Below are 16,889 nucleotides of genomic sequence, written 5' to 3'. Positions count from 1 at the left end.
GGACATCGCCCTGAGCTGCACAGTTGGAGGGTGAGCATGTCCTGCTGATCTGAGATCTGCAGGCCCCAGGCATCCACGTCTTTCTGAAGTGTCTCCAGGGCCTGAGTGACACTGTCCATGGTGAGGACCACAGGGAGGTGCTGATGGACGGGCTGAGGAGGAAGGAGACCCCGTGGGGGAGGCTGTGACAGGGAAGGACGTACCCTGGGTCACCTCAGCTGGAAGGGGCATCTCAGGAGGCTCCGGGTCTACTACCTGTTTCACCATGAAAATGAGTGCCAGGCTGCTAGAGAGAGGCTGTGCTCTCACCTATAGGCTGCTGATGTGACAACCCAGTGACAGGAAGGACCAGCCTCCAAGTGACCACCACCTGTGTGTGTGTCTGTCTGTCCATTCCGCTGGCCCCGTTGCCTCCTCCATCTGCTCAGCTGAGGCCTCTGGGAGAAGACGCCATGACTTCCACCCTCAGGGCCCTGCTCTGCCTCGGTGAGATGGGAGGGGGAGGGGACCCTGGTCTGTCAGGACCCCAGGACTCAGGGGGCTCATGGGGAGGAGGGTGCTGCTCAGGGTTCAGGGCTAATCTCTCACAGGGACTCTCTTCCAGGGCTGAGTGTGGGCCTCAGGACCCCAGTGCAGGCAGGTGAGTCTGTCCCCACGTGTTCCAGGTCCCACTCCTCCCTGGGGACAAGGGCCACCATCCAGGCAGCAGGGAAAAGGGTGCAGATCTGTCTAACAGACAGGGGGCATCTGGGACCGAGAACTGGGGACCAAGTGTGAGAATGTCCTGTGACCCAGCCTCTGATTTATTCCAGGGCCCCTCCCCAAGCCCATCCTCTGGGCTGAGCCAGGCCCTCTGATCCCCCGCGGGAGCCCCGTGACCATCTGGTGTCAGGGGACCCCAGGGGCTGAGGAGTACCATCTGGATAAAGAGGGAAGCCCAGCACCATGGAAAAGACAGAAGCCATGGGAGCCCGGGGACAAGGCCAATTTCTCCATCACACACATGACAGAATATGATGCAGGGATATATCGCTGTTACTATCACAGCCCTATGAACTTGTCAGAGCACAGTGACCCCCTGGAGCTGGTGGTAACAGGTGAGAGGACACTCAGGGGTCTGAGCCTCAGGCCCTACCCTCAGGAAGGGAGTCTGCTCTCAGGGTGTCTCCCTCTCACAGCCCAGCCCAGGGAGGACATGAAGGAGATGTGAACCCCATTTAACATGCTGCCCCCTCCTTTCCTAGGATTTTACAGCAAACCCAGGCTCTCAGCCCTGCCCAGCCCTGTCGTGACCTCAGGCGGGAACGTGACCCTCCAGTGTGGCTCAAGGCAGGGATTTCACAGGTTCATTCTGACTAAGGAAGGAGATCACAGGCTCTCCTGGACCCTGGACTCACAGCCACAGCCCAGTGGTCAGTACCAGGCCCTGTTCCCTGTGGGCCCTGTGACCCCCATTCACAGGTGGACGTTCAGATGCTATGGCTGTTCCAGGTACAGCCCCCAGGTGTGGTCACACCCCAGTGACCCCCTGGAGCTCCTGGTCTCAGGTGAGCAGCCCTGTCCTGTCCTCGCTGGGCTCCAAGGTCATCTCTGTCTCTGTTCCCAGCAACATCTGAGATGTGATGGAAGTAGGTGGAGCACTGGGTGGTTCCACAGAGGAGGGTCATCTGTAAAGTGTGGACACAGGCAGAGACCTCCCTCCCCTGGGAAAGCCGGGCCCTGCAGTCTCAGACAGGGCTGAGGGAGGAGGGAAGTGGCACTACTGGCATGAAACCAAGAGGAAGTGAGATTTGACTGAAGTGACCAGACAGAGGCCCTACCCCCTGACTTCTGGTGGCTCCACCTCAGAGCAGAGCATTGCTGCTCCCAGGGGCACATCCCACAGGCAGGACCCCAGGAAATGGGGCTGAGTGTGTGTGGACTCAGCTCTCCTGAGAAGTGAATGCTGAGAACCTTTTCCATCTGAACAAGGGGGCTGCCTGCCATGACCTGCAGGGGCGCTTTCATTTCTGACTTCCTGGGGCACCTGGTACCTGGCTTGTCCTAGACCTGCTCCGGGTGCAGCCTCTCTGGGCCTGTCCTGCTGCTCCCATTCACTGTGATCTTGTAGGGATTGAAAAGGTGAGGGAGTCAGGGGCAGGTACACTGATTATCCACCAGGCCTGGGGGCTCAGCTCAGCAAGAGGAGCCACCATGTTATGGAGACACCAAAGATTGGGAAAACACCCACTTAGCATCTCAGCTCCTCCTGGTTCCACACAGGATCTGTGGGGTTTTCCACTAAAAGCCAGGAGCCCTGCATAGTTCGCCTGGCGCCCGGTCCCTAAGCAGGTTGGAGAGTGTGTGGAGTGGGAGATGGAGAGCGGGCCAGGTTGGCAGCCTTTGGTGCCCAAGCCTGGCTTGCAGCACAGGGACGATGGCTGGGCTGGAGATGGGGGAGGAGAGGCCGGGAGAGTTACAGAGAGGGCAGGGGACACTCCTCAGCTGCTCATTTCCAGAGCCCCTTGGGTGGAAGCCCTCACCCACACAGGTGGGGTCCCTGAACGTACTCAGAGCAGGAGAAGTGGCTGCTCTGGCCAACGTGCGACCTGCTGTGGGTGATGGTGCTGTACCCACTGGACACCCTGCTGTAGTGAGAAGTGTCCCCACCTGTGGGCACCACTCTGCAAGGCCCTGTGCTCACCTGGAGGCCTCCAGGCCCTCAGTGCCCACCTGAGACACAGGCAGGACCATGGAGGCTTCATGAGGAACTAGGGGCTCCTACCCCGACATTGTGTGAAATTCATGCTTTCTCTCTGCATTTTCTATGCATACTTCTCTATTATTGCTCTTTTGCTGGGAACTTGTAGGTAATACTTGCATATATCAATTTAACCTGGAAACATTTATGACTTCAAAAACATGGATTTATTCTTATTTTAATTGGGGTTATATTAAATCCATGTATTTATTATGAAGAATAACTTCTTTTTTACATGAAGTTTCTTGTAAAAGATGCTTCAAATAGTTAGTTTTTATTGATTTCAGGGAAGAAGGGAGAGGGAGAGAGATACAGAAACATAAATGATGAGAGAGAATCATTAATCGGTTGTCTCCTGCATGCCCCACACAGGGGATCGAGCCCACAACCTAGGCATGTGCCCTGACCAGGGATAAAACCATGACCTCCAGGTTCATAGGTGGACGCTCAACCACTGAGCTACACCGGTTGGGCTCAAAATGTTAATTTCTGCATTTCGATGCATTTTGCAGTTTTATTCATAAAATTGTCCTCACTCATAGCTCAAGAATTGCTCAAGGTCTACATATATACATGTATGCATATTTGAAACCAACCCATGGATCCTGGGTCCTCAACTGTTGCATAAATATAAGCTTTCATACCCAGATGAGTTTGCTTCCCTTGTACAGAGTTTCACAATAAGCAGAGAGATTAGAATAACTAATTATGGCCCTGGCCATGGTTGTCTAGTTGTTAGAACACTAGCCCATGCACCACAGGGCCATGGGTTTGATTCCCAGTCAAGGGTCACAGGCTTGATCCTCAGCCCCTGTCAAGGCTTATGCAGGCGGCACAAATCGATGTGTCTCTCTCACATCTCTCTGTCTCTATGTCTCTCTCTCTCTCCCCTCCCCACTGCCTTCCTCCACTCCAATCTCTCTGAACATCAATGAAAAAAATATCCTCCACTGAGGATTTAAAATAAATAAATAAATAAGTATATAGATAAACAAAGAAACAGTACCTATCCCATATAATAAAGGTGTAATATGCAAATTAACACTCACGCCCTCACAAGATGGCTGCCTACAACCAGGCCAGCAGGGGCGTTAGTGAGGGACGACCAAACGACTGAACAGCAGACTGCGTTGTGTGGAGTGACCAGGTCAGCCGGGGGGGGGGCAGTAGGGGATGACCAGGCCAGCAGGGGGGGGCAGTTGTGGACGACCTGGTTGGCAGCAGGGGCAGTTAGGGGGGACCAGGCCAGCAGGGGGGGGCAGTGAGGGGCAATCAGGCAGGTGGGGGGGGCAGTTAGGGGCAATGAGGCAGGCAGGCAGGTGAGCGACTAGGAGCCAGAGGTCCAAGATTGTGAGAGGGACGTCCAACTGCTGGTTTAGGCCCAATCCTGGCCTGAATCAGCAGTCAGATATCCCCTGAGGGGTCCCGGATTGGCGAGGGTGCAGGATGGGCTGGGGGCACCCTCCCCCTGTGCACAAATTTCATGCACTGGGCCTCTTGTTGTCTATAATGAGAAAACATATTTCTCTCTCATCCTGAATTCTCTGGGCAAAGCCAAGGTGCTCCAAAGTGACTCAGAGGCAAAGTCTAAACTCAAAATTTCCAGGAAGCCTGAAAGAATCCATGAAAGCAGAAAGAACCCTTCTCCAGCAGAAAAGGGGTTCATGGAGGAACTGATAGCAGTTAGGTCATGAGAATGGGGAGAGTTATGGGAACGCTGGGCTTGAGTGGCATCAACTCCTTACACGGCCCACTTCTTTCTGCTTCTCAGGAGCAGCCGACACCATCAGCCCCTCACAGAACAACTCAGACCCCAAGAGTGGTGAGTAGGAGACATTCTATGTTATAGGGTTCAGCACAGATGGTCATGTCCTGTTAAGGGAGGGGGTGCCTGGGTAGACATTCAGGGTCCTGGGTGAGTTTGTCCTGCCCTGACCTCTGTGACTTGTTTGCCCACAATTTCCAGCCTCCCACTTCCAAGACTACACTGTGGAGAATTCCATCCGGTTGGGCATGGCTGGATTGGTCCTGGTGGTGCTTGGGGTGCTGCTACTTTGGTCTCAAAACAGCCAGAGAAGGACCCAGGAAGCAGCCTGGACATGAACATGGAGGGAAAATGCATGGTTCAGAGAGGGGGATCTTGGGAATGTTCTGGAAGATAATGTGAGACATATGCTGAGGGACCTGTCTGCAGCTCCTTGCAGGTGGAGGAGTCATCGCTCATGTGCAGGGACAAGGTCTGGACCTTCTGCCCCTGGATTGTGGTCCTTTCCCTCCTGACCACAAAGGGCTCCTGACGTTCCCCATTTTGGTGAAATTAGTATTTATCCCACATGGCAAATACAGGTCCACATCTCCCTACACTTGCATGGAATATGTTTTCATTTATTTATAACCACACGGACCTTGATGTCTGCACAGAGTCCCCATCTCCTGAGTTCAATTCATGCCGTCTCTTGTAATCAATCTACAAGATGCACAATCCATCCTGCTAGAGATGAACCCACAGGAGGTCCTAATGGCCTCTATGGGCTCTGCATGCCCCTCACCTGTCCTTGAGGCCACCTGTGATCTTTCTGCAGCAACCTCACCCCTTGGGATCCAGACCTGGTTGTCTGAAGGGGACGCCCGGTCTGCGCTGCCTCTGAAAACCACATTGTCCAAAATATAGTGCAAGACACAGATGATGGGTTACGGATGTACACACTTGAAACGTATGTCCTGCTATTCACCGATGGCACTCCAATAAATTTAATATAAAAATATCACTGATTCCTGTCATTTGCCACTTTCTCTGGTATATATGCCTCCTCCATGGCCAAGGTCAAGTGCCCATATAAGGTCCTCAGGCAGACTTGGGAGGTGATGCACAAACTGACTTTCACAAAACAGTACAAGTCGATGTGGGACACCATTAACACCACACTGATAGCCCCACGGTGCTCCTAAGTCCCCTTCTAGTTGATGTGTAACGATGGTTTCTACTTCAAGGTTGGGGCACAGTTTCCATGGAAACACAAGACCACAGTCCCAACCAATCCAGATGAGATGCACAGAGAAATGTTTTACTATCACTTGTGGGAGAGATTAATAATTTGTACATATTAGACCAGGCATTTGTGTCATTTGCTCTTATAAGAGTTTTTTTCACCCATTTCATTGATCTTATAAATGTTCAGTTGAGTCTCCAAATTTGTACAGACTTTATGTGTTTCAAGGACATGTGATGAGTGTCTGTTTAATATAGTATTTTAAAAACTAAAATGAATTTTATAACACACAATTGCATCATATTGTTGAATATTTATATAGCAATCAGCCAATTTTATTAAATGATGACAACACATTCTTTATTCATACAACATACCCTTTAATGATTTGGGATAAGAGTGTATGGCTGCATACATTTGGTTTTATTGGCAGGTGTCCTTTGATCTAACCCTTGAGCCAGCCATTAATCTTTTAATGTTTGGTCATAACTTAAAACATTTTCATTGTTACCACCTTTTATTTAAGTAGAGTTTTTTGTTAAGTAACTTTTGAACTTTTAGATTTTTAATCATTTTTTATTTCTCAACTACAGTTGACACACAATTCAATATTAGTTTCAGGTGTACACCATGGTGATTAGACATTATATAATTTTCTAAGGGATCATCCCAATAAATCTTATACCCATCTTGACACCATACATAGATATTAGAATATTATTGACAATATTTCCTATGCTGTACATAAATCCTTTGACTATTCTGTAACAATCAATTTGTACTTCTTAATCCCCTCAACTTTTTCACCAGCCCCCATACCCCTCTCATCTGGTGAGAATAAATTTATTCTCTGAATCTATGAGTTTTTATCCATTCTGCTTGTTAATTTATTTTGATATTTAGATTCAATTGTTGATGGATATGTATTTATTGCCATTTTCTCACTCATATTTATTTCTTCTTCTTCTTCTTCTTCTTCTTCTTCTTCTTCTTCCAGAAGACCCTTTAACATTTCATAAAATACTGTTTTCCTGGTAGCCCCACCCCACCCCTTTTGCAGTCCCACCTAAGGTGTTTGCAGCAGCTTTTCCATATGAATGGCCTGTCCTGGATCAGTACTCAGGCTTACCTAAAGTCTCTGAAACAAGAAGCAGATGGTGTCCCTGTGCCCAATAACACTCAATAAGAAACCCAAGGCCTGCCACAAGCAGCACCCAACCTGACTTGATGGCTTGGCCTCTCCTGGGCACTTCCAAGCCCAACACAAGTAGCAGCCATCTACAGATCATGCTGTAGCTCCTGTCAGGTGGCCCAGGCAGTGCCTGACTTTACACCTCTCTGGAGGCCCCAGAATCACTGTTCCCAGTGAACAGCTTCAGACAATACCAGATTACAACTCTACACATCCATCAGAGACACAATTAAAGGGCAGACTCAGTGAGCACCAAAGCCCCACTGAAGCAAGTCCTGCTCTGTAGGGTGCTTCCTGCACAGCAGCTCCTCCATTATAGTCACAACTGGTACTCACAACCAATTGGCCTGGAGGTCATTTACTCCCAGTGACACCAATAGCAATCAAGGCTCAACTACAACACAGGGAAGACAGTGCACACAGCCCACACATGGGCTCACCTAGAGTGCCCTGCTCAGGTAACTGGGGAGGCTGAGCCACTGGGCCCTACAAGACACCTACTACGCAAGGCCAACCTACCAAGTCCAGGGCACATAGCAGCTCTACATAATACATAGAAACAAGCAGAGGGAAGCATCCAAAATGCAGAGACAAAGAAACATGTCCCCAATGAAAGAAAGGAAGAAATTCCCAGGAAAAGAACTAAATGAAATGGAAGCAAACAAACTACTAGATACAGAGTTCAAAACAATGGTTATAAGGTTGCTCAAGGATCTTAATGAGAGCTTCAAGGGGCTTAAGAAGAATTTCAAGAATCTTAGTGAGAACATCAAAGACACGAAAAAGGACCAGTCAGAAATTACACATATACTAACTGAAATAAAGGATCATTTAAAGGGATTCTACAGTAGAGTACAGAATTCCAAGAATTAAATCAGTAATTTGGAATATGAGGAAGCATAAAACACCCAATCAGAAAAGCAAACCAAATCTAAAAATATGAAGATAGTGTAAGCAGCCTCTGGGACAACTTCAAGGGTACCATCATCCACATTGTGGAAGTGCCAGAAGGAGAAGAGACAGAGCAAGATATTGAAAACCTTTTGGAAAAAACAGTCACAGAAATCTTCCCCTACCTGGTGAAAGAAATAGACTTACAAGTCCAGGAATCACAGAGTCCCAAGCAAGAGGAACCCCAGGAGGCCCACACCAAGATACATCATAATTAAAATACCAAGAGTTAAAGACAAAGATATAATCTTAAAAGCAGTAAGAAAAGCAGTTACCTACAAGATACTGCCCATATGACTGTCAGCTGATTTCTCAACACAAACTTTGTAGACCAGAAAGAAGTGGCACGAAATATTCAAAGTGATACAAAGCAAGGACCTACCACCAAGATGACACTACACAGCAAAGCTATCAGTTGGAGTTAAGGGTCAGGTAAAGAGCTTCACAGAGAAGAAAAGGTTAAAGGAGTTCATCACCAACAAACCAATAGGAAATGTCAAGAGGAAGAAGAAGAAGAGGAAGAGGAAGAAGAGGAAGAAGAAGAAGAAGAAGAAGAAGAAGAAGAAGAAGAAGAAGAAGAAGAAGAAGAAGAAGAAGAAGAAAGAGAGAAAGAAAGAAAGAAAGAAAGAAAGAAAGAAAGAAAGAAAGAAAGGAAATGGCATATCTAACCAGAATAAATACATATCTAGCAACAACTGATCAAAAGTCAAAATAAATGATCAAAGAATCTAATGAACAAAATAAACTGATGAGAATAAAAGAGAACCAGAAGCATGGACTGATGAATCTCAGAGGGAAGGGGGAGGTAGTCAGGAAGAGATTAACCAAAGAACTCATACGCATATATGCATTACCAATGGACACAGGTAACAGGGTGATGAAGGGCTGGGAGAGGGCGGGAACCAGGTGGAGGGGAGCAAGAGGGAGAAAAAAGTTGACATCTGCAATACTTTCAACAATAAGCATTTAAAAAAAAAAGTGGGTCTCTTATAAGCAACAGAAATAATAAATAAATAAATAAATAAATAAATAAATAAATAAATAAATAAATGTTTTAAGTCAACATCAGATCTCTCACCCAAATCAGTGTCCCTTAAAGCTTGAAGGCAGGACCACAGGATGAGGAGGAGACTTTAACACAGGAAACAAGGTGTACTTAGGAGGAAAAATAACTCAGAAGCATGTCCCCAAAAAGCAGGGGCAGATGCTGTTGCTACGAATATAAGGTAAGGTCCAAGAGGGCAGCAACGATAGAAAGGAAGCCATACTAGGGGCCAGGAGAAGTGACGTGTGTCCTTCCGTTATTTCCCTGCATTTCCCCTCTGTGCTCATTGTCACAGGGACATAGCCCTGAGCTGCACAGTTGGAGGGTGAGCGTGTCCCTGCTGATCTGAGCTCTTCAGGCCACAGGGACCCACGTCTTCCTGAGGCGTCTCCAGGCCCAGGTGACACTGTCCATGGTGAGGACCACAGGGAGGTGCTGATGGACGGGCTGAGGAGGAAGGAGACCCCGTGGGGGAGGCTGTGACAGGGAAGGACATGCCCTGGGTCATCTCACCTGCAAGGGGCCGCTCAGGAGACTCCGGGTATATTTCTTGCTTCACCATGGAAACCAGATGCAGGCCTCTGGGAAGGGAATGTTCCCCTTTCTGTGGGGCTGCTGACATAAGAGCCCCATGACAGCGACGGCCAGCCTCCCAGGGGCCACACCCTGTGTGTCTGTCTGTTCAGACGACACTGTGGCCTCCTGCATCTGCACAGCGGGGTGCAAAGAGAGGAGACGCCATGACCCCCACGCTCAGGGTCCTGCTCTGCCTCGGTGAGATGGGAGGAAGGGGAGGACAGAGGGGATCCCTGGTCTGGAAGGGACCTTGCCCAACAGCCAAGCCCTGGTCTGTCAGGATCCCAGGACTCAGGAATCTCATTTGGAGGAGGATTCTGCTCAGGGTTCAGGGCAAATCTCTCACGGGGACTCTCTTCCAGGGCTGAGTGTGGGCCTCAGGATCCCAGTGCAGGCAGGTGAGTCTCCCCAGGTGTCCCAGGTCCCTCTCCTGACTGTGGATGAGGGGCCACACCACATGCAGCTGGGGTAAGGGTGCAGATCTGCCTGAGAGATGTGGGGCAGCTGGGACCGAGATGTGGGGCCAGGGGTGGGAATGTCCTGTGACCCAGCCTCTGATTCCTTCTAGGGCCCCTCCCCAAGCCCAACCTCTGGGCTGAGCCAGGCCCTGTGATCCCTTCTGGGAGCCCCGTGACCATCTGGTGTGAGGGGACCCCAGGGGCGAAGGAGTATCTTCTGGAGAAAGAGGGAATTCCAGCACCATGGAATATACAGAAGCCACAGGATCCCAGGGACAAGGCCAATTTCTCCATCACACACATGACAGAGTATGATGCAAGGACATACCACTGTTACTATTTCAGCCCCACCGGCTGGTCAGAGCGCAGTGACCCCCTGGAGCTGGTGGTGACAGGTGAGAGGACACTCAGGGGTCCCAGCCTCAGGCCCTGCCCTCAGGAAGGGGGTCTGCTCTCAGGGTGTCTCCCTCTCACATCCCAGCCCTGGGGGACATGAGGGAGGTGTGAGCCCCATTTAACATACTGTCTCCTCCTCTCCCAGGATTCTACAGCAAACCCAGCCTCTCCGCCCTGCCCAGCCCTGTCGTGACCCCAGGAGGGAACGTGACCCTCCAGTGTGGCTCAAGGCAGGGATTTGGCAGGTTCCTTCTGACTAAGGAAGGAGATCACAGGCTCTCCTGGACCCTGGACTTACACATTTACCCCGATGGGCAGTCCCAGGCCCTGTTCCCTGTGGGCCCCGTGACCTCCAGCCACAGGTGGATATTCAGATGCTATGGCTGTTCCAGGAACAGCCCCCATGTGTGCTCACATCCCAGTGATGCCCTGGAGCTCCTGGTCCCAGGTGAGTCCCTTATTGTCTCATCAATAGATTGAGGCACCAGACACATTATCGGCTTTTTTTTCATTGAGGGGAATCCTATGGGAGAGAATGGGGTGAGGGAAGCACAGGGGTTTTGGGGCCAGAGACACAGAGAGAGACAGTGGGACCTGGAGGCCAGGCCAGGAGAAGGGGGTTATGGGAGGAGCAGCCCCTGTAATTCACATCTGGTCTCCCCAGGTGAGTCTGGGAAGCCCTCCCTCCTGAGCCAGCAGGGCCCCATCGTGGCCTCTGGACAGAGCCTGACCCTCCAGTGTCGCTCTGATGTCGGCTATGACGGATTCGCTCTGCACAAGGAGGGGGGACGGGACCTCCCCCAGAGCCTTGTCCTGCAGCCCCAGGCTGGGCTCTCTCAGGCCCACTTCCCCCTGGGCACTGTGAGCAGCTCCCACGGGGGCCGGTACAGATGCTACGGTGGATACAACCTCTCCTCTGGGTGGTCGGCCCCCAGTGACCCCCTGGACATCCTGGTGGCAGGTGAGGAGCCAGTGGGTTCACTCAGGGACCAGACTCTGCACAGGCTCTGCTGGGGGTCTCAGGGGTCGAGGCCAGAATGACAGTGCAGGGCCCAGGGAGGGAGAGAGACAGAGAGGCAGGGGGTAGGAGGGGAGAGGGGGAGGCTCAGAGAAATCGAGACAGAGAGTAAGGACCTCAGAGAGAGGCCTGGTGACTCTCAGGTCACAACACAGTTAGCAAGCAGCCCTCACCCTCCCTCCCTCTCTCTAGGATGGCTGTCTGACAGACCCTCCCTCTCGGTGCAGCCAGGCCCCAGGGTGGCCTCAGGAGAGAACGTGACGCTGCTGTGTCAGTCCCAGAGCCCGAGGGACATGTTCCTTCTGTCCAAGGAGGGGGCAGGCGGTCCCCCCGAGCATCTTACATCAAAGCATCGAGGTCGGCAGTACCAGGCGGAGTTCTCCATGAGTCCTGTGACCTCAGCTCATGGGGGCACCTACAGGTGCTACAGCTCACACAGCTCCTCCCCCTACCTGCTGTCACTCCCCAGTGAGCCCCTGGCGCTCCAGGTCTCAGGTGAGGGCCCCTGACCCTGCCTGCTGAGCTGTCAGCTCAGGGTCCTGTCCCCCGAAGAACTATGAACTAAAAGGGAGGGAGGGGCTCTAGGGATGGCTGCCCACAAGAGATATGACCCTCAGAGATCCTCCTCCCCCTGCTCAGTCCTATCCCTCACCTAGGTCCAGAAGGTGCCAGGTGGGCACTGGGAGGGCCTTAGCAGTCACAGGGCAGGTGTAGGAGGGGTCTGAGTGAGGTGGGGAGGGCAGGGCCAGCCCCAGCCTTGTGGCCCAGCAGGGCGGGCAGTCTCGGAAATATTTCTGTGAAATACCGGGCTCCAGCATCTCTGAGGATTCACCCCTCCTCCTCCCATGGAGTCTGGCCTTAGAGGGGGAAGCGAGGCAGGTGACAGGTGGGGTGGTCATGGCAGAGGTAGAGATTGGGGCACAGGCTGGGGGAGTGTCATGAGAAGTCAGCCCTACCCCTCACCCCTTTGACCTTGGCTCATTGTGAAGGGGGGATCCCCTGGCAGAGGGGTCTCATTGCTCCCTGAGGTCATGCATTTGGTCCTGTGTCTGGCCCCCGAGCTCCTGGTCTCAGGGGAGCAGCCCTGTCCTGTCCTCTCTGGGCTCCAAGGTCATCCCTGTCTCTGTCATCAGCTAAGTCTGAGATGTGATGGAAGTAGGTGGAGCCCTGGGTGGTTCCACAGAGGAGGGTCATCTGTGAAAGGGTGGACACAGGAAGGGACCTCCCTACCCTGGGGCAACCCATCCCTGCAGTCAGGAAGGGAGGCGGCACTACTGGCGTGAAGCCAAGAGGAAGTGAGTTAAACTGATGTGACCAGACAGAGGCCCCGCCCCCCTGACTTCTGGTGGCTCCACCTCAGACCAGAGCATCGCTGCTCCCAAGAGGACATCCCACAGGTGGGACCCCAGGAAATGGGGCTGAGTGTGTGTGGACTCAGCTCTTCTGGGAGATGAACTCTGAGAACCTTTCCGTCTGAACAAGGGGGCTGCCTGCCATAACCTGCAGGGGCGCTTTCATTTCTGACTTCCTGGGGCACCTGACACCTGGCTTGTCCTAGACCTGCTCTGGCTGCAGCCTCTCTGGGCCTGTCCTGCTGCTCCCCGTCACTGTGTCCTTGTAGGGATTGAAAAGCTGAGGGGGTCAGGGGGCAGGTACACTGATTACCCACCAGGCCTGGGGGCTCAGCTCAGCAAGAGGAGCCACCATGTTATGGAGACACCAAAGATTTGGAAACACCCACTTAGCATCTCAGCTCCTCCTGGTTCCACACAGAATCTGTGGGGTTTTCCACTAAAAGCCAGCAGCCCTGCATAGTTCGCCTGGCACCCGGTCCCTAAGCAGGTTGGAGAGTGTGTGGAGTGGGAGATGGAGAGCGGGTCAGGTTGGCAGCCTTTGGTGTCCAGGCCTGGCTTGTAGCACAGGGACGATGACTGGGCTGATGGGAGTGGAGAGGCCGGGAAAGTTGGAGAGGACAGGCGACACTCCCTCAGCTGCTCATTTCCAGAGCCCCTTGGATGGAAGCCCTCACCCACACAGGTGGGGGCCCTGAGCTTCTCAGAGCAGGACAGGTGGCTGCTCTGGTCAAGGTGGGACCTGCTGTGGGGGACAGTGCCATCCCCACTGGGCACCCTGCTGTAGTGAGAAGTGTCTCCACCTGTGGGCACCACTCTGCAAGGCCCCTGACTCCCCTGGAGGCCTCCAGTCCGTCAGGGCTCACCTGAGACTCACGGGGACCTTGGGAGGCTCAGGATAAACTAGGGGGTTCCTGCTCGGACTCTATGAGAAATTCATGCTTTCTCTCTGCATTTTCTATGCATACCGCTCTATTTTTGCTCTTTTGCTGGGAACTTGTAGGTAATAGTTGCATATATAATTTTAACCTGCTAACATTTATGACTGTAAGAACATGGGTTTATTCTAATTTTAATTGGGATTATATTAAATCTATGTCTTTATTATGAGGAATAACTTCTTGTTAACAGGAAGTTTCTTATAAAAGATGCTTCAAAAAGTTAATTTTTTAAAATATGTTTTTATTGAGTTCAGAGAGGAAGGGCGTGGGAGAGAAATATGAGAGAGAATCATTGATCTGCTGCCTCCTGAATGCCCCACACAGGGGATCGAGCCCACAACCTAGGCATGTGCCCTGACCAGGAATCTAACCAAGTTCACAGTTGGACGCTCAACCACTGAGCTATACTGGCTGGGCTCAAAATGTTAATTTTTGAGTTCAGATGCATTTTGTAATTTTATTTATAAAATTGTCCACACTCATAGCTCAAGAATTGCTCAAGGTCTACATATATACATGAATGTATATTTGAAACCATCCTCAACTGCTGCATAAATATAAGCTCTTATACCCAGATGAGTCCGCTTCCATGGTACAGAATTTCACAATAAGCAGAGAGATCAGAATAACTAATCATGGCCCTGCCCTGGCCGTGGTTGTCTAGTGGTTAGAGCATCGGCCCATGCACTACAGGCCTGTGGGTTTGATTCCCAGTCAAGGGTCACAGGCTTGATCCTCAGCCCCTGTCAAGGCTTATGCAGGGGGCAACCAATCGATGTGTCTCTCTCACATCTCTTTCTCTTTCTGTCTCTCTCTCTCCCCCTCTCCTTCCCTCCTACCTTCCTCCACTCTAATTTCTGTGCACATCAATGAAAAAAATATCCTCCACTGAGGACGCAAATAAATATATAAATATGTAAATAAATAAGTGAATAGTAGCTATTATCTATAATGAGAAAGCAGGTTTCTCTCCTATCCTGGATTCTCTGGGCAAAGCCAAGGTGCTCCCAGAAGCAAAGTCTAGACTCAAAATTCCCAGGGAGCTTGAAAGAATCCATGAAAGCAGGCAGGACCCTTCTCCAACAGAGAAAGGGTTTGTGGAGGGACAGATAGAAGTTAGGTCATGAGAAAGGGGAGATCTCTGGGGACACTGGGCTTGGTTGGCATCAACTACTCACACATCCCAATTCTCTCTGGTTTGCAGAAGCAGCCCACACCATCAGCCCCTCACAGAACAACTCAGACACCAAGAGTGGTGAGTAGGAGACACTCTCTGTTATGGGCTCAGCACAGATGGTCGTGTCCAGTCAAGGGGAGGTCGGTGACCTGAGTGGACATCCAGGGTCCTGGGGTTACTTTGTCCTGCCCTGACCTCTGTGACCTCTTTGTCTACAATTCCCAGCCTCCCATTCCCAAGACTACACCGTGGAGAATTCCATCCGGATGGGCGTGGCTGGATTGGTCCTGGTGGCACTCGGGGTGCTGCTATTTTGGTCTCAGAAGAACTAGAAACAGACCCAGGATGCAGCCAGGACGTGAACATGGAGGGAACAATGCACGGTTCAGAGAGGGGGATCTTGGGAAGGTTCTGGAAGATAACGTGGGACATATGCTGAGGGACGTGTCTGCGGCTCCTTGCAGGTGGAGGAGTCATCGCTCATGTGCAGGGACAAGGTCTGGACCTTCTGCCCTTGGACTGTGGGCCTTTCCCTCCCGCCCCCTGTGAGTCCTGTGACTGGTTCTGACTTTCCCCATTTTGGTGAAATTAGCATTTATCCCAGGTGGCAGGTACAGGTCCACACCTCCCTACGCTTGCATGGAATATCTTTTCATTTATTTCTAACCACACGGATCCTCATGTCCATATGGAGTCCCATCTCCTGAGACCAGAGCATGCCGTCTATTGGAATCAATCTACGAGGTGCACAATCCATCCTGCAAGAGGTAAACCCACAGGAGGTCTTAACGCCCTCTCTGGACTCCACACGCCCCTCACCTGTCCTTGAGGCCACCTGTGAGCTTTCTGCAGAAACTTCACCCCTTGGGATCCAGACCTGCTTGTTTGAAGGGGTCGCCTGGTCTGAGCTGCCTCTGAAAACCACCATTTTCCAAAACACAGTGCAAGACACAGATGATGGGTTACAGACATGCATATTTGAAACCTATGTCATGTTATTCACTGATGGCACTCCAATAAATTTAATATAAAAACCCTGATTCATGGCATTTGCCAATTTCTCTGGTATATATGCCTCCTTCATGGCTAAGGTCAAGTGCCCATGTAAGGTCCTTACACAGACTTGGGAAGCGATACACAAACTGACTTTCACAAAACAGTACAAGCCCACGTTGGACACCTTTAACACCACACTGATAGCCCCACAGTGCTCCTAAGTCCCTTCTAGCTGATGTGTGAGGATGGTTTCTACTCCAAGTTGGGGCACAGTTTCCATGAAAACACAAGACCACACTCCCAACCCATCCAGATGTGGTGCACAAAGGAATGCTTTGATATCACTTGTGGGAGAGATTAATAATTTGTACATATTAGACCAGGCATTTGCTCTTATAAAATTTTTTTTCACTCATTTCATTTGTCTTATAAATGTTCAATCGAGTCTCCAATTATGTACAGACTTTATGTATTTCAAGGACATGTGATGAGTGTCTGTTTAATATAGTATTTTAAAAACTAAAATGAATTTTATAACACACTATTGCATCATATTGTTGAATATTTACTTAGCAATCAGCTAATTTTATTGAATAATGACAACACATTCCTTATTCATGCAACATACCCTTTAATTATTTTGTTTGGGATAAGAGTGTATGGCTGCATACATCTGGTTTTGCTGGCAGGTGTTCTTTGATCTAACCCTTGAGCCAGTCCATTAATCTTTTAATGTTTGGTCATAAGTTAAAACATTTTCATTGTTTCCACCATTTATTTAAGTATAGTTTTTTTATAAGTAGCTTTTGACATTTAATTTAAGTTTTTTCATCATTTTTTAATTTTTCAACTGCCATTGACACACAATTCAATATTAGTTTCAGGTGTACACCATGGTGATTAGACATTATAGAATTTTCAGTGTGGTCATACTGATAAATCTTATACCCATCTTGGCACCATACATAGATATTAGAATATTATTGACTATATTTCCTATACGTACATCCCTTGACTATTCTGTAACAATCAATTTGTACTTCTTAATCCCCTCACC

At 50.3% G+C, this 16,889-nt stretch overlaps 1 protein-coding gene across 1 annotated transcript; it reads left to right on the top strand.

Annotated features, from left to right (window-relative positions):
- Nucleotides 1-452: 452 nt before the first annotated feature.
- On the top strand, nt 453-15,875 carry LOC308530485 (leukocyte immunoglobulin-like receptor subfamily A member 6; the record flags this gene model as incomplete). Its single annotated transcript, XM_081107163.1, has 8 exons — nt 453-486; nt 605-640; nt 813-1,097; nt 1,245-1,547; nt 11,013-11,309; nt 11,559-11,861; nt 14,864-14,914; nt 15,062-15,875. 8 exons carry the CDS (start codon nt 453-455, stop codon nt 15,166-15,168), a joined length of 1,416 nt encoding a protein of 471 aa, XP_080963289.1. The 3' UTR covers nt 15,169-15,875.
- Between the last annotated feature and the right edge of the window lie 1,014 nt (nt 15,876-16,889).

This window comes from Myotis nattereri, assembly GCF_964212035.1.
Source record: "Myotis nattereri genome assembly, chromosome: 15".
NCBI lineage: Eukaryota > Metazoa > Chordata > Mammalia > Chiroptera > Vespertilionidae > Myotis > Myotis nattereri.
The sequence above is the reverse complement of the archived record's forward strand: the minus strand, read 5'-3'. Positions and strand labels throughout refer to the sequence as shown.